The 18,929-nt window shown below is 37.2% G+C and overlaps 1 protein-coding gene across 1 annotated transcript; it reads left to right on the top strand.

The window, feature by feature from the left end:
• The first annotated feature begins 4,861 nt into the window (after positions 1-4,861).
• Positions 4,862-8,608, top strand: LOC132635482 (premnaspirodiene oxygenase-like). The gene is made up of 3 exons (XM_060351889.1): positions 4,862-5,375; positions 7,211-7,617; positions 7,933-8,608. The coding sequence occupies exons 1-3, from the start codon at positions 4,913-4,915 to the stop codon at positions 8,548-8,550; spliced, it is 1,488 nt and encodes a 495-aa protein (XP_060207872.1). The 5' UTR covers positions 4,862-4,912; the 3' UTR covers positions 8,551-8,608.
• The last annotated feature ends 10,321 nt before the right edge of the window (positions 8,609-18,929 follow it).

The following is an 18,929-nucleotide window of genomic DNA, read 5'->3' on the forward strand; positions in this document are numbered from 1 at the left end:
CCACTTTTTAATGACGTAACACATGATTTCTTTAGCCAAAAAATAAAAATTATTAAATACCAACTCATTTAAAGCAAAAACATCATATCCGACACAATACCGAGCCTTAAAATCAGATGTACGTCATTAAAAATTGACAGTACATATCACCTTCAGGTTTGAGTATAATACCAAAAGATTAGTAACTTTTTTAATTAAAAAGAAAGAAAAATGACGTTGATCACCTATTTTCAATAGTTAGTGGCTATTTAAGTGATGAGCTCGGGAAACATCACATTAACCATCTTCTTTTTTTGGGTTGGAGGAGGGGGATATAAAAAAAAGGAGAAAATTCCATAAATAGCTATAATTTACATCGTAAGTACGAAATGCATGCATCTATATTTTGTGTAATTACTAGACGTAGCTACAATTGTTGTATCAGGTAGAAGAGTTGTATCAGGTGAGTATCGGTTGTATTAGTACATACTGTCTCAGCTGAAAATCGCGCGAAAGAGCTATATCAGCGCATGCCATATCTAGTGCTACTTCAAATATTTGCCCTTATATTTGTTATGTATTACTTCATATACCAAAGTATGTTTTCAATAAATCAAGATATTTTTAAATCCTTTTTGGTAATACACAGCCCTTAGACTAACTTTTTGGAGGTGAGATATGTACCGTGATTTTTTTCTATGTCTTCTTTTTGCCCCTACGTTATTTCTTTTTACCTGGATTGCCACATCCAATATGGTACATATAATTTGAGCCCTTTAAAAATACTTGAAAAGTTATGCATGGTGATGATGTCATCTAATAGAAATAGCTATGCATAAAGATAATCTAAAATGGTACTGGGAGAGCGTTGACTATATTTACTTAGTAATTCTAAAATTTCCATTAAATTTCTCTTGATCTATATTTAAAAAAAAATATATTTTGAATATATAAAGGTTTAATGATGTGACACAATTATCCAATAGAAGTTTTTTAAAATAAAAAAAAATCTATAGAAAATGAATTTCAAAATTGATCCTAAAGAAAATAAAAATGAGAAGAAAAAAATTATTAGATATATACGTCGTTGCACCGAGACATAATTTAATTATTTAAATTTAGCAACAACAACATACCCAATAGAATTCTATAATGTAGGGTCTGGGAGGGATAGAGTGTACGCAGACCTTACCCCCACCTTCAAAGGTAGGGAGGCTATTTCCGAAAGACCCTCGGCTTAAGAGAGAACAAGACAAAAAGGTCAGATAGGGACAAGCATATCAAAATGATATGAAAACGAGGAATAACAAAAGCGAGAAAGTCATGATAGAACAGTTTGGAAAGAAAGAAACAGTAGCTACCAGAGATAAATAAGATAATCGAAGTACAAGACCCAACAAATATAAGCAGAAATCAAATGGCAATAAACGAATGAGCAAAACTACAACTACTAGGATGAAAGGATAAGCAAGTCTACCTCCTAGCCTTCTAACCTAATCTGAGTCCTTCACAACCTCCTACCTAAGGTCATGTCCTCGGTAAGCTTAAACTGCGCCATGTCTTGTCTAATCACTTCTCCTCAATACTTCTTCGGCCTACCTCTACCTCTCTTGAAACCGTCCATAGCCAACCTTTCACACCTTCGCACTGGAGCATCTGTGTCTCTCCTCTTCACATGTCCAAACCATCTCAGCCTCGCTTCCCGCATCTTGTCCTTCACTGATGTCACTCCCACCTTGTCTCAGATATCTTCATTCCTAATTCTATCCCTCCTAGTGTGCCCACACATCCATCGCAGCATTAGCATTTCCGCACTTTCATCTTCTGAACGTGAGAGTTCTTAACTGGCCAACACTCCGCCCCGTACAATAAAGTCGGTCTAACCACCACTTTGTAGAACTTGCTTTTAAGTTTTTGTGGCATTTTCTTGTAACACAGCACTCGGGAAGCGAGCCTCCATTTCATCCACCATGCATAAATACGATGTGAAACATCATTATCGATATCCTTATCTCCTTGCATAATAGACCCAAGATACTTGAAACTTCCTTTCTTTTGGATGGCTTGGGTACCAAGCCTCACTTCCTCGTCAGCCTCATGTGGTATGCCACTGAACCTGCACTCTAAGTATTCTGTCTTGGTCCTACTCAATTTAAATCCTTTAGACTCCAACGTTTGTCTCCAGCCCTCCAGCTTAGCGTTAACTCCGGTGCGAGTCTCATCAATCAAGACTATGTCATCCGCGAACAACATACACCAAGGCGCCTCACAATGTATTTGTCGTGTCAATCCATCAATCACCAAGGTAAATAGAAATGGGCTAAGAGCTGATCCCTGATGCAACCCCATCAGAACATGGAAGTGCTCCGAGTCTCTCCTACCGTCCTTACCCTGGTCTTGGCTCCATCATACATGTCCTTTATCGCTCTAATGTACACCACAGGTACACCTTTAGCCTCCAAGCATCTTCATAGGACCTCTCTTGGCACTTTGTCGTAAGCCTTTTCTAGGTTAATGAATACCATGTGCAAGTCCCTTTTCCGCTCCCTATACTGCTCCACTAATCTTCTTACAATATGAATGACTTCTGTAGTTGAGCGCCCGGGCATGAATTCGAACTAGTTCTCTGAAATAGACACACCTCTCCTCACCCTCATCTCCACCACCCTTTCCCACACTTTCATAGTGTGACTTAGCAACTTGATATCTCTATAGTTATTGCAGCTTTGAATGTCGCCCTTGTTCTTGTACAAGGGAATCATTGTACTCCACCTTCATTATTTGGGCATCTTCGCTGTCTTGAAAATGACATTAAACAACCCGGTCAACCACTCCAAGCCTACCCTGCCTGCACTCTTCCAAAGTTCCCCAGGAATCTCGTCAGGTCCGGCCGCTTTTCCCCTGCGCATCCTACGAACAACTCCCTTAACCTCCTTAACCTTTATACTCCTACAATATCCGAAGTCGCGACGCCTATCAGAGTAATCTAAATCTCCCAACACAATGTCTCTGCCCCCCTTCTTCATTCAAGAGTTTATGAAAGTATGACTGCCATCTCCGTCTAATGTGAGCTTCCTCTACCAACACTTTGCCATTCTCTTGATGCACTTCACTTGATCCAGATTGCGTGGCTTCCTCTCTCTCGCCTTTTGGCAAGCCTGAACAACTTCTTATCCCCACCTCTGTCATCTACTTCTGCATAAAGGCGTTCAAAGGTTGCCGTTTTTGCTGCCGAAACTGCCATCTTCGCCTCCTTTCTCGCTATCTTATACTTTTAAATTATTTAAATTTAGCAAATGCTAATATATTCGGGGCTATATCATAGCTATAATATTATTATAATGCAAATTTAGAAAATATATTAGATAAAGAAAAAAAGAAAAGAAATATCATTTCCTCACATGCTTTTCTTGAAAGGAAAAGATTTTTTTTAATTAAGAAAAATCATTATTTTTTCATATATCCTTTAAATATTTTGAATAGTCAAGTATTGAAATTTATAGTACTTTTTATATAGTTTTTAATTATGTAAATTTTCAAAGACTTAAAGATTATATGCCCGAATTCATTGTCAAAATTAAACTGTTTGACACTTAAAATTTAAACTGTAGCACATAAATTGAAACTTAGTGATTAATTTATGACCTTGATTTTGGGCCGGGGCTCAGCACGGGCTTCCCGACACTAGTAGTAGTAATAAGTAATACATGCTTTTCCTGGCTTGTGGACACAATTATTGATGAGAATGAAAGAGTATAATATTATCGAGGGGCAGAGATAAAAGCGACAGTACAAATTCGACTGAACTCAGTAATTTTAGTTGAAATTCAGTATTTATATTAAGAAATTCACTAAATATATGTAACAATTAAATTTAGAACCCAATTACTAATAATTGAAGTTGTAATCATAGGATTAGAACCCATAAAGTTTAAATCTTGACTCCGTCTCTATAATATAACCTTTAACTAGCGTTTGACCATAGATTTAGTTGAAACTTGACAAAAATGTGTTTTTGAAGTTATGTTGAAAAATAGTTTTTACAACTTGAAGTTGTGTTTGGACATGCATTTTACTTTAAAAAAATTGAAATTTTGTGAGTGGAAGTGAAATTTCACCCAAAAAAGCCGGCCTAGGCCAGTTTGGAACTTGAAAATTTTCTGGAGACAAAATTTCAAAAACTGACCAAATTTCAAACAATATTTCAAAATTTTTTATTTTATGAAAATCTACTCTCAAAATCTATGCCCAAACAGGAGTGTTTCGGTAAGCATGGAAAAAAAAATACTATGCAAAAGGTAAGAATGGACAGAAAAAAATAAAATAAAAAAATTCAAGTTACAATCACTTCTGTTAGAGAGAACAATATTTAATGTACTTAGCTGAATATAGTCAAGAAAGATAATCCCTCCGTTCACTTTTACTTGTCCAGTATTTCAAAAATAGATTTTCACTTTTACTTGTCACTTTTAGTATATCAAGAAAAGATAATTTTTTTTTCTGTTTTATTCATAGTATTAAATAATTACTTCAAATCATTTTACAAATCCAATGAAAATATGCACCAATTAATATGGGTACACATCGGTAAATTATGAACTTCATTTATTATTTCTTAAAGGGTGTGTAAAGTTAAAAGTGCACAAATAAAAGTGAACGGAGGGAGTAAGTTTTACTGTAATTGGTGTACCTGTATTCTTTGAATATATGTATGTTTATGACGAGTCTCAATCACGATATATCCTCCACATTAAACATTGTACTTTTTTAATTTGGTTCTGTCATTAAAAAAAAAAAACAAAGGAGGACTAGTGCAAATTTCAAGATAGTAGTACTAACTAATTACTATAATTAAAACCGGTCATTATATAAGTGAATTTCTCTACAGTTTGAAGAAACCATTCCACATAAAAAAGTTCTCTACACTTGCAAAATGGAACCCATTGCAATTTATCTCTTTGCTTCTGCATTTCTCATCCTTGTTATTCTCAAAATAAGAACCACTAGCAGTTCTTCAAAGCTTCCTCCAGGACCATGGAAGTTACCTATTATTGGAAATTTGCACCAATTAGCAGCTGGTGGCCCTTTAATCCACAAAGTCCTTAGAGACTTTGCTAAAAAACATGGACCATTAATGCACTTGCAATTTGGACATGTCTCTACTATACTTGTTTCCGCACCCGAAACTGCAAAACAGGTGATGAAAACTCATGACATAGTCTTTGCTTCAAGGTCTCAGCCCCTTTGTGCTAAGATTATTTCTTATGATTCCGTCAACATAGGATTCGCTCCGTATGGCGAATACTGGAGACAGATGCGTAAAATTTGCGTACTTGATCTCCTAAGTACCAAGCGCGTTCAGTCCTTCCGTTCTCTCAGAGAAGAAGAGTTCACAGGTCAGAGGCCAATTTAAGATTTATAATTAATGGTTTCACATTATGATTATGTAAATACAAAAAACAAGCGAATCTCGTCCATCGAAATTTGCTTATTAACATTAGCTCTGTTCTAAATTAAGTGTCTTATTTTTTTTCCGTCTATTTAAAAAATAAAGTCTCTTTCTATGTTTGGTAATGCTCTAAATCCAACATTCTACGTGACGTATTTAACGCCACAATATTCAAAGAACATTTTAGTACATTATACATATCTTTATTTTAAGAGTGCAGATTTGAAAGTTTCATTTATTTTAAGACACTTAAATTGAGGCGGAGAGTTTGAGGTCTCACTACTAGAAAAGCTCAAATTACATGGGGATATTACCTGAGAAATTTTTCCGCATGTAATTCCTGCAAATTTTCCTGCGAAAATCTAAAAATTCCTAATTTTTTTAGAAGATTTTCCTACGGATATGATTTTCCTAGGTAAATTCGCAAGTAAATTTAGCGCCAAATTATTACCTTGGGATTTATCTGGAAAAATAATCCCCAAGTATCACTTTCGTAGGTAATTTCGCAGGTAAACAACCAAAAATCGTAAAAAGATAATTCTTTTGTGAAGTCGTAGGAAAATTCGTGGGTAATGATACTTGCAGATTTACCTGGGAATTATTTCTTGGGAATTTACCTGGAGATTTTATCACCTAGGGAATTACTTGAGGATTTCATTCCTACGAATTTAACTAGGGATTATTTCTTGGCGATTCACTTGGGGATTATATTACCTAGGGAATTACTTGGGAACTTTGTTGCTGCGAATTTAACTGAGGATTGTTTTTTGGGGATTTACCTAAGGGTTTGATTACCTAGAAAATTACTTGGGGATTTTGTTGTTGCAAATTTAGCTAGAAATAATAACTTGGGGATTAACACGAGGATTTTTTTACGTAAGGAATTACTTAGGGATGTAGTTGCCGTGAATTTAGCTCGGGATTGTATCTTGAAAATTTACCAGGAAATTTTATTACCTAGGGAATTACTTGAAAATTTTATTGCCGTGAATTTGGTTGAGAATAATTTATAAGAGATTTAAGGAATTATATACTTTTTATAAGTTACAAAAATTAGTGATTGTATGCAAATTAAATAATTTACAATGCTGTGAATTTGGTTGAGAATAATTTATAAGAGATTTAAGGAATTATATACTTTTATAAGTTACAAAAATTAGTGATTATATGCAAATTAAATAATTTACAGTTAACCTCCAAATAATAAAAGATAATGTTCAAATAATGTCCTGTAATATTGAATTTATCGATGATGTGAAATTTATTTGAATTGAATATGCATGTCATTAGACATGGTATGGTTGCTATTAATATTTTTTTGGACGTCTGGTACTACTTTCACTGTCCCATTTTAAATGGCACGCTTTCCTAAGTGATCACATCTGGCATTTTATAGCTAATATCATTAGAAAAAAAAAAAAAAATTATACTAAAAAAATTAACTATAAATTTCGGAATCCATACATACTTTCCATTTTAGCATGTTTAAAAAAGAATGTGACTTTCTATATTTATTAGTAACTCTTTACATCCAACATCCTAGATGACATATTTTAGACCACAAGATTCGAAGAATATTTTAATATATTACACATATCTTTAGTCTAAGATCGCAAGATACAAAAGTCTTCTTTATTTTTTAAATTTCGTATCTAATCAAACTGGGACAAACAAATTGAAACCGAGGGAGTACGGTTTTCACATATATGTGTGTGGTTTATGCTGAACTGATGACGGGTTCAATCGAACACTCCTGACATTCTAGATCCGGCTCTGTCTCAGGTCTGGCTAGATTGCTGGCTAGCCAAGCTGGATCCCCTGTTAATTTGACTCAAATGCTACATACAACCATGTTGGGATTCACTTCCAGAGCAGCATTTGGGAAAAAGTACAAGAACCAAGAAAAGTTCATATCTATATTACTTGAACTTCTTAAAGTGGGGACTGGCTTTAATATTGCTGATTTTTACCCTTCAATCAAGTGGCTTCAAGATATAACTGGTCTCAGGACAAAACTGGAGAAGCTTCACCGTGAAGTAGATAAGCTACTTGATGAGATTATAGATGACCATATATCTACTGACAACAACAACACAAGTATGCATGAGGACCTCGTGGATGTCCTTTTGAGAGTCCAAAATGATGGAAATTATGAAATAACTCGAAACAACATTAAAGCAGTGATCTTGGTTAGTGATTCCTACTCCCTCTGCCCGACATTCTTTTCTTTTTATTCTGTTAAAAAAAAAAAGGCATATTTTCATGTTTGGAAGCTCTATAATTTTAAACTTTTCATTTTATGATCTGTAATGACATGTTCTTATATATAACCCCATGTCTAGAAATATCACAACATATTTAAAACCACAAACTTTAAAGGGTGTGCCAAAAGCCTATTCTTTCTTAAATTTCGTGCAACCACGTTATATAAAATGAAACGTAATGATTAGTAACTCAATTCTTCTTCGAACGACTAACATATTATAATTTGAATGATGTAACAGGACATGTTTGCAGCTGGAACAGATACTTCAGCTACAACTGTTGATTGGACAATGGCAGAAATGCTAAAGAACCCAAGTGCCTTAGAGAAAGCACAAGAAGAAGTCAGGAGAGTTTTTAGTGAAAAAGGTTATGTGGATGAATCACACTTTGATGAATTGAAATATGTAAGAGCAGTCATCAAAGAGACACTTAGGTTGCATCCACCTGCCCCTCTATTACTCCCAAGGCTAAGTAGAGAAAAATGTAAAATTGATGGTTATGAAATACCACAAAACACTCAAGTTATTGTGAATGCTTGGACAATTGGAAGAGATCCAAGATATTGGGAGGATGCAGAGTGCTTTAAAGCAGAGAGATTTCTTGATAGTTCAATTGATTTCAGTGGGAATAATTTTGAGTACATCCCATTTGGAGCAGGAAGAAGGATGTGTCCTGGCATGTCATTTGGTCTAGCAAATGTAGAGCTTCCACTGGCTCTTTTCCTTTACCATTTTGATTGGAAGCTACCCAATGGGATGAAACATGAAGAATTGGATATGAGTGAGGTATACGTTGGTGTGGCAGTGAGAAGAGAACTTAATATGCATGTAATTCCTATCGTCTCCAAGCCTGTGTAACAATTATAAAGGAATCTATATATCTTGATCTTTCTAATAAAGCTTTAATCATTGGTGATATTGTACCATTAGTAGGCCATAATGAAACTGTTGATTATTCGTGCTCTTATAACTCAAGTTGGATAACTTTAAATAGTTCAAAGGAAATCTTTCGGCAATTCCTTTTATTGAGTGATCTTTCCCTCCTTTTTTGGTTGTCTAGTTAGTCATTTGTGGCTCCGGTGGAGAGTAGACCAACATGTTATTGCTTCAAGAGTAACTCCCATCGAAGTTCACTATGAATCTTTAGGTGAGCGAAATGTGAGCATCAACCTAAACCCTGAAAACTGGGTCGTGGGAGAGCAATATAAGCGTCGTGATGCTAAGCGAACCAGTCTTGTCAAATTTGCAATTTGAACTTGTACACTTTTTAATTTGTCAAATTGACCCGGCCCTCTATAGATTTGTTTGCCTCTACTTATTAACATATTAGGTGATAAACACATGTTGGTACTAGCTTGACTATGTTTATGTGACATCATAGCTAAACATTGGATTTGACTTAAAGTTTAGGCAGCGTAAGTGGTGAAAACATGTAGATCTCATAATGTTTATAACGAGTAACATCTTGTAAAAAAGATGATAAAATTCAAAAGTTAAGAGATGTATAAGTGCTAATTCCCTCGAAGCAGGTCATAGTCCTTCAACCATGTTTACACTATATGCCAAGCCCATATCACTGAAAACTGAATCTGGGTTCAATATTGGTCAATATACTAAATGAGTGACATGTGGTCATATCTATCAGCTATATATCTGCTTAGGCAATTTTGTTAAACCAAAATAGTTAATATAAGTTTAACTCAGCCCAGAATTCCAAAGTTACACCTTTGGGTTAGAAAGTAAGTTGTTGTACCTTCAAGGACCTCGTGACGAGGAAAGCTTACTTGTCATTCAATTGAGCCATGTCATTTTAATTGCGGGGGATTAGCTAGAAGTGATAGCATATCACACAAAATTGCAGATGGATGCACACACTCTAATATGAATAGTGATTGGACTGCTATTGCTCGTGGTCACAACGCGAAAATCCCATCACCTCAAATGATCGGATCGTCCATCTTTTCACCATTCACTGATACACACAGACACTGGTTGATGAGATTTAACCAATCCCTTAGTAGAAAAAGGCAGGCATTTTCCGATTCGAAACTGAAGTTACTCAAGGCTTAAGTGGCATCTGAAATAGGGATGCAAAATTGAACCCGACTCGAAGTGTTGTCTGCACTAATTTACAAGTGCAGAACAGCTGCAGCTTGAACTCCTTTAAACCATCCATGTTGACACAAGTTGTGAATTTACGTCCAATATTCAATCCACTACTACCAACATGGGCAATTGGGAATATTTTTTGTATTATTCCCGTGGCAACGACTGGTGAATAAGATAGGACTATCGCCAGAGTGGTTCGTGTGGTAAGGAAAGCTAAAGAAGAACTCAACACGGGCAATTAAGCTATATTTTAGCATATGGCTCGCTTTGGATTTTATTTTGTATTTGAGACTTACACTTTATTGAGAAACTACTTTTAAACTTAATTGAAATCTCATATGGTTTACGTATTTCTTGTAAAAATAGTTTTACGCCTATCGAGCAATAGCGTTGTAGGTGCCCATCACAACCTTGAATTTGGGTTCTTGACAAACTTAGTATCAGAGCTTAGGCTTTAAAATCCTGTGAGTCAAGAAGCAATATTGTTGACATAAGCATATATATTTTGATGATTGACAAAGTAAATGAACAAAGATAGTAATTTAGCTTTAGAGACTGTTGAGATAAAGCGAATGAGAATGAATTAAACATAGAAAAATGATAGACAAAGCTACAAAACAGGGTGGGTGAACCAGGTCTGGGGACATGATCTACTCAAGAGAGTTGCAGACAAACAAAACCCATGAACTAGGTCTGCAAATGTGTTCCAACACAGAGACAAGTGCAATGAAAAGATCAGAGACATACAGAACAAGAGTGAATAAATTAAGTGAATGAACTAGGTTTGTGAGAGAATAAGTCAGAGACAAATGATGGACAATGGTGAATGAAACAGGTTTATAAACATGTTCTATCTCATATAGTGATAGGATTCAGAGGTGAAAGAAACAGTTGCTTGAACCAAGTCCAGGAACATGTTCCAGCTCACAGTCCTACTGCGAGTAGGATTTGTGTTTTATGGTAAAGACTTAGTGGACAAGTTTGTAGGATTTCTCGCCTAATATATCAAGATACTTCAGACTCCTACATGGACACTGAAGACCCGTGGATGCAAGAATCTCAAGTCAACTCAAATCCTAACTTTCACTATGGGCCTTACCACGTAGGGATTGAGTTCAGCCGACTTGAGGCAAACCTAGAGCTATAAATATTCAAGTCATGCCATGAAGAAAGTTTGCGCACATACAAAGGGAGAAAATGAGAAATTGAGCAAACGTTGTCAAAGCTATAATTGAGAGAGTTCTGATTACTATAGTGTGATCCTGATACTACGAAGAAGATTAAAGAAGTTGTTCTATAGAGATTATATTTTACAGTTCTTGAGTCTAGATTTATGTATTTGATTGTTTATCGAGTTGTACCTTTATCCGCTTTTATAGAAGCATAAATTATAGGTATAAACAGTTAGTCAAATTCAACTTCAAGTTGGGATAAGTTAAAGTGGGCTTACTAGTCTAAGGAGTGAGATAGGAATTAGAGTTTAGTTCCTACAGAGGTTGTAACTTGAATTTGCACTGGCTCACAGTTGTAGTGGAGTTTTGGGAAAAATCTTACAGAGGTGTAGGTCGTGGGTTTTTCACCCTTGTGAGCCGGGTGGTTTCCACGTAAATTTTTTATGTCCTTACCTTCCTGTTCTTTATTATTCTGCTACTGCTAAGCTTGGAACAGGTAGAGAAACGTGTTCTATCTTATAATAAAAAATATAATATTGCATAGGATAGAAAGCAGGTCGTGCAAATTAACAAATATCTTAGTACAGTCTCGATTATGAATATCTACTATATTAAACAAACTTATAAAGAGGAGGCTTCAGGGTCGCATGTTAGAAAATTTTCGATGTTTGGTTGTATAACAGCTTGGCGACTTCACTGGGGATCTTTAGGTTCTTGACCATAACAACTTAGGTTAATAATTAATTTGTTGGATGTTTGGTTGTTTTTTTTTTTATTTCTTTTTGCCTTTATTGTTGCTTTATTTGTTTCTCTTATGTTTTAAGTAATTGTTTTATTATGTGAAATTTTCTATGTAATAATATGTTACTGCTTTCTTTAATTGGCATTCCGTTCATACTTCCTCCACTTCTGGAAAACTCACACATATTCACACACTTGAAGCGGTTTCGCGGTTCGCGGCCGTGCACTACTAAATTACCCTTTAGTTGGATCGATCTTGTGGATTTAGTCGATCAGCGGTGCAGTCGACGGCCACGGACTTTCCACTCCCAAGTTGTCCGCTTGGGGGAACCTTGCGTCATAGGAAAACCTTTCTTAGTCTACCTAGGTAGAGCGAAAGACAAAACCTTGTAAGGACATGCACGAGCCTAGGAGGCTTAATACCCAAGGTGTATTAAGTCCATTAGTAAACATTACCAAAATGTCCAAGTGGGTTCGTGACCCCAAGCGACGCTTATCATGTTATGTGTGCATTATTTGAAGTTGATTGGGCCAAATATCGACCATTGCTCTAATTAATTAAACTTTAGGAGGGTGGGGTTTGACTAACCTTTTGTGATGCAGATAGCCATGAAGATCGCGAGTTTTGAAAGAAGCTTGGACGCAATTGAACTTAGCTTATTTTTAGGAATATTTTTTCTTTTCTTATTTGGCATGTAATAAAGCTTAAAATATTTATGTACTTCATTTTGGGAATAGACTCGTTTAATTAATTAAAGAGAAAATGGGATGACATATAATGGCACCTTTATCTTTCAAATACACGTTAGGCCTACCTCGGGCATAAGGAGGTCCCCTACGTATTAACGCGTGTGGCTGTTATTTTATATACTTGTGTTATAAGCTTTTAAGTTGCGTGCTTGCTTGTTAAGTGGTTTACTTGAATTTATTTGCAATATGTTTGCTTTCGAATTTATTTGCGATTACCACCTGATGCCAAGCTCATTACTTAAATTTATTTGAAGGCTCTAATTTGAATTTATTTGTGAAAAGTTATTACTTGATATTTACTAACATCATCTTGGTTTCAGAAGAAAAGTAAAATTCATATTTACTTTGCCGCACAATTGCATATTGTTCATTAATTATTTTTGCATCATCCTCACTTCAAAAAAAAAAAAAGAAAAAAAAAAGAAAACTATTTATTCCGCGGTTAGCGCACTTTAGCCACTCTAGAGCACCTTTAAGATCGTTCGCATTCTTAGCATGACTCCCGACAAATTTCTAATCGTCGGAGGAAATTGCCTAATTTTCGCATACATGAACTAGCCTTGAAAATCCTTAAAGTTAACTCTTATCATTCCAACTTTGTTTTAATAGGCATTCTCTTATCGTTATTTGCTTAGTTACTCAAATCTATTAGTGTCGAACAATTTGTCTCGCATCAAACTGCAAATTCTAGAGCTTTTGTGTCCTTCTTTTATGGGTCCATGCCTCGTAGATTCCATTTTGCACTCGGTTTACGTCATGGAACTTTCACTTTCAAATTCTATCATTTTCAGCATTTATCGTTTCTTAAATTGGTAGATGTCCAAATTTATTGGTCCAATCTATCAAATGGCACTTCTCGATATTTGTCCGATTTTTGCCATCAAGTTGTTCAAGAATGACTGTTCAAAGTACCTTGCTTCTGCGGATTCTTCGCTCAGTCAATCGCGTCATTCTGGGTCGCTGAAATTTATCTTCGCGCACCCATTAATTTCAATTTTTGGCATACAAGTCGAAGGACAATCTCATAGGTCTCCTGTCCTTGACATTTTGCAACCCGCCAATGCTTCGTAACTCTCGGGTATGTTAAATTCAACTGTCTTGCGCCCGATCAATCATGATCTTCTCTAAGCTAATCTCTTGCGTTATTAAAAAAAAATAAAATCTTTTCACACCACCCGAACTACGTTTGACCTGATTTCCTGTCGGATACAGGATACGTAGGCAGCCTATATAAGGCCCGGTCTTATTTACTATAAATTTTAATATTCCTCAAGCGAATGAGCAAGAAAACTGGGACAATTTTGGAATGCAACACAAAACATTTTTTTCAAAACGTCCTAAAACTGGGGCAATTTTTTTTTTTTAAAAATATGCTGGAATTGGTAAGGATTAACTCAGAACCAAGCTTTGGCATTCGATATGAGTCAACCTTTCTTCAAATTGCATGTTCTACTCCAATATAGTTTTCTTTTCTTCCGATTCGTCCTCAACCGTCAGAGCTAAATAGCTGATGATTCATTTTCGTCCATTCGTTTCCTTTATATGACTCAAGTCGTCTCTAATTTATAGCCTGCTTAATTAGATCACGAATTAATCTAACTTAAAAAAATAAATAAATAAATAAATTATATATATATATATATATATATATATATATATATATATATATATATACATTATTTTGGGCATTTACTTCATGCACTAACATTTTATTTTGTTTAAGGAGTTTTACTTTTCTCTTTAAAAGGTTGTCTGGCATTGAACATTGTTTTGGCTATGAATCTGTATTAAGGACGAGACTATAATGGCAGAGAGATTTGAAGTTTTCAACACCGATATGGGTTTGGTGCAAGAACAAAATGATAGCAAGGGAAAGGTGGTTCGAAAAAATATTGTAGTTAATCTGGGAAATACCTTAAGCCTTCTTCCTAACACAACCTCAACTTCCAGCTCAATTTGCAACATTTCCTTAGCCATTTCACCTCACTTAGATCCTACCTCTACCATTCCACAAATGCCTTCAACCTACACTCCCGATCAAGTAGCGATAATTCCTAATCCTCAATTTTCCATAGCCACCACTCAATTCGAGAAAAGTAAGGAAAACGAACTGGCAATATCCCCATAGAGGAGGCCTGGAAAGGAAATCAAGTCGCTTTACCATGAAGATTTGGGAAAAGAACTCCACAATTTGAGGAAAGTCGTTAATGAAGAGTTATGTTCAAGGAATTTCCAGATTTTGAAGTATGAAGATTTATGTGTGCATCCAAACGTTGAGCTTCCGTCAGGGTACAAAATACCTGAGTTAACACTTTCAATGGGAAGGGAGATCCCGTCGCTCATTTAAAGGACTATTGCGGCAGATTAATTGGTATTGGACATATTAAAGCCGTACGAATGAGATTGTTCATTCAAAGTTTATCAGGATCAGCACTCTATTGGTACACTAAACAAGATTTTAGCAAATGGCTTACGTGGGAAGATATGGCCCGCGGATTTATAAAGCAATTCGAGTTTAACAATGGAGGCGATCCGCACATAGCCGATTTGCTTAGAATAAAGAAAATGCCACATGAGTCTTTCCAAGAATATGCCATACGATGGAGGTTAGAAGCTTCAAAAATACATCCTCCATTATCCGAGAGGGAATTGATCTCAACCTTCATCCAAATTCAGGAAGACTTATATTATGATAAGTTGCTCGGAGCTTGTGCACACAACTTCTCTGATTTGATTAGGGTTGGTAGAGAACTAGAAAATGCCATTCAAGAAGGAATAATTACAACCGTTCACCAAACCTTCCAAGAGAAGATACTAGGAAATCTGCAAAGTGAAATGAAGGAAAACCAATTTGCTTCCACGACTATGCATCAAGCGCAATGCCATAAAAGTCACCAAATTTTTCAATCTAATGCCACTATGCAATGTCCTCGTCAGCAAAACTCCCAATAAGGCTACCAACAACGGTTTCACCAAGCACAATCAAGCTCTCTACATCAAAAGAAGAGGAAATACTTTTGCTTCACTACTCTAAATGAACCATTGGCAAATATATTTGAGAGGTTGAGTGCTAAGGGTATTCTACAACCAAAGGGGGGATTTATACCTAAGCATCCACCGCCAAACTTTGATTTGTCTAAGAGTTGTGCTTATCACTCAAACATTCAAGGACATGACATTGAAGAATGTCCAGCACTAAGATTTAAGATTCAAAGCATGTTTGAAAGTGGCAAAATAAGGCTACAGCTAGAGCCTTCAACCGGTAATATTGCAAACACAAAGGCAACCGTTGTTAAGGGTGATCCATCGAAACCGGCACCAAGGCATTTGAAAAGAAAGCGTGCAACAAGGCAAGCAGACTGACAGGGACATCATCTCGCCACTCGAGAATATCATTCTCCACATGCCCATCTTTAGGAATAGCCGCTATCTTGTAATCTTTTCTAGACTTTTGCAATGAACTACGGTCGACCTGATCCCTGTTGGTAGCAGGATACGTAGGCGCCCATGTTGGGTCCGGTCTCAATAAATAAAACTCCAATTTTCCCCACAGTCGAACTGGAGAAATTTTGCAGACGGCTTCTCCCAAGCCATATTCACATAATCAGATCTCCGCAATGGCATAGCAACGAGAAGCACAGATTCAAAGCCAAAGCTTCAATGTTCAACGCAAGGCAACCACTTCCTTTTATACTAACAAATTTTCTTTGAATAGCGCAGAACCGATTTTTAGCTACTCCTCAACGATAATGCACGACATACGAATCTTAGCATCAAGAAAACATCACGAAAGTCCTGAAGCAAGGATGATTCAAAATCGACACAAATTTCGAAACTTATAATTTTCTTTGAGCGCAGGAATTTTATTCATGGAAACATTTTAGCAAGGTGAAATATCACCAAGGTTTCCAGTTGCAGAAGCTGAAGTATGCTTACCGCTTTGCAGGGACTGCGCATCGAGCGGTTTAAATCTTCCTATAACACGTACAAATATTATTGCTTTCAAATGCTCTGCGCATGCACTATGTTTTCAAATACGACGCACCGCATATGCACTATTGTTTTAAATTCCCCGCACTGCATGCACTACTATTTTAAAATACCACGCACTGCATATGCATTGTTGCTTTAAATTCCCCGCACTGTATACTCACTATTGTTTTAAATGCCCCGCACTACATATGTACTATTACGTTCAAATGTCCCGCATTGCATATGCACCACTGCTTTCAAATGTCCCGCACTGTAAAAGCACCGCACCTGCATTGCATTATTACTTTCAAATGCCCTGCAAAGGCACAACATCATTGTTCGCAAACGCACAACATTTGGGTTTGTCCACCCTAAAATAGGACATATTGGGTTCGTCCACCCTAAAATAGGATATATTGGGTTCTTCCACCCTAAAATAGGATACTTGGGTTCTTCCACCCTAAAATAGGATGCTTGGGTTAGTCCACCCTAAAATAGGATATTTGGGTTCTTCCACCCTAAAATAGGATACTTGGGTTCTTCCACCCTAAAATAGGATACTTGGGTTCTTCCACCCTAAAATAGGATACTTGGGTTCTTCCACCCTAAAATAGGACATTTCGGGCTCAACCGCCTTTTATATGTTGAATGGGCTGTGCACCGCCCCTTTGAAATTCCTGCATATTTAAGGCTGAGCACCGCCTTTTATATGTTTCATGGGCTGTGCACCGCCCCTTTGAAATTCCTGCATATTTAAGGCTGAGCACCGCCTTTTCATATACTGCCTGGGCCATGCACCGCCCCTTTTAAAATTTCTGCATAAGGCTGTGCACCGCCTTTCATATGATGCATGGGCTGCGCACCGCCCTTTGCATCGCTTTCATATATTGCCTGGGCCATGCACCGCCCTTTTTAAATTTTTCTGCATAAGGCTGTGCACCGCCTTTCATATGATGCATGGGCTGCGCACCGCCCTTTGCATCGCTTTCATATATTGCCTGGGCCATGCACCGCCCTTTTAAATTTCCGCATAAGGCTGTGCACCGCCTTTCATATGATGCATGGGCTGCGCACCGCCCTTTGCATCGCTTTCATATATTGCTTGGGCCATGCACCGCCCTTTAAAATTTTCGCATAAGGCTGCGCACCGCCTTTCATATGATGCATGGGCTGCGCACCGCCCTTTGCATCGCTTTCATATATTGCCTGGGTCATGCACCGCCCTTTTAAATTTCCGTATAAGGATGCGCACCGCCCTTTGCATCGCTTTCATATATTGCTTGGGCCATGCACCGCCCTTTAAAATTTTCGCATAAGGCTGCGCACCGCCTTTCATATGATGCATGGGCTGCGCACCGCCCTTTGCATCGCTTTCATATATTGCCTGGGCCATGCACCGCCCTTTTAAATTTCCACATAAGGCTGCGCACCGCCCTTTGCATCGCTTTCATATATTGCTTGGGCCATGCACCGCCCTTTAAAATTTTTGCATAAGGTTGCGCACCGCCTTTCATATGATGCATGGGCTGCGCACCGCCCTTTGCATCGCTTTCATATACTGCCTGGACCATGCACCGCCCTTTAAATTTTCTGCATAAGGCTGTGCACCGCCTTTCATGTTGCATGGGCTGCGCACCGCCCTTTGTAGTTTTTGCATAAGGCTGCGCACCGCCCTTTGGAAAATTTCTGCATAATCGCACCGCACCGCACCTGCCCTGTTTTATTATTATTTTCAAATGCCCCTGCGTGTGCTCGCAACCGCATTGCACCGTACTTGCATCGCTTTACTTCAATATTTATTTGTTACTGACTATCTTTATCTAGCTTAAAGTTTCGCAGGAGCTTTAGCGCAACGTGGAACTATTTCTTCGGCAGCGAACTGGGGCAATACGTCGGGAAGGATAAGCAGACTTCCTGACAGAGGTCAAAGATCTACCTCGAACACTCGGCTCCAATTCCAAATATCCCGCCCACGTTCCAGCATACTCAATTTTCAGAGTTCTATCACAATACCCAGTGTCATCATAACTCGACACTAGGACAATATTTTGCGAAGATTCGCACCAAATCGTGAGTGTGCCAGTCGTAGGCATCGTAGTCATCCCAGAACTACACACGGCCTGATTCTCGTGTAACCCGAGATATGTAGGCGATTCAGAAACCAGAGTTCGGCCGTAATTTTCTTTACCCTTAGTCCTTCATAATCTTTTAGCCGGGACAAAATAGGCTACTAAGTCAACGTCTTTGCCCGACAACTCTTTTCATCGTTACCGGGCAAAGAGGGACAAGTTGTTGACACCCAATTTTGTCCCACCTTTCCTCCAAAATACCTATTTTTCGCTTCTAATATTTTGGCAACTTTAAAAAATAATTATTTCAATTTTACTATAATTAGCTTTTATTAATACCGGCATTTCATTATCTTTTACTACCGTCATTGCTATCATTATTATTATTATTATTATTATTATTATTATTATTATTTTGTTACTA

Source organism: Lycium barbarum, chromosome 4 (genome assembly GCF_019175385.1).
Source record: "Lycium barbarum isolate Lr01 chromosome 4, ASM1917538v2, whole genome shotgun sequence".
NCBI classification, from domain to species: domain Eukaryota; kingdom Viridiplantae; phylum Streptophyta; class Magnoliopsida; order Solanales; family Solanaceae; genus Lycium; species Lycium barbarum.

Excerpts from the sequence above, each read along its gene's own strand:
- LOC132635482 (XM_060351889.1), top strand. The coding sequence starts at position 4,913 with ATGGAACCCATTGCAATTTATCTCTTTGCTTCTGCATTTCTCATCCTT. Across the intron at positions 5,376-7,210 it reads CAGAGAAGAAGAGTTCACAG|GTCTGGCTAGATTGCTGGCT; the intron begins GTCAGAGGCCAA and ends GCTCTGTCTCAG. Across the intron at positions 7,618-7,932 it reads ACATTAAAGCAGTGATCTTG|GACATGTTTGCAGCTGGAAC; the intron begins GTTAGTGATTCC and ends ATGATGTAACAG.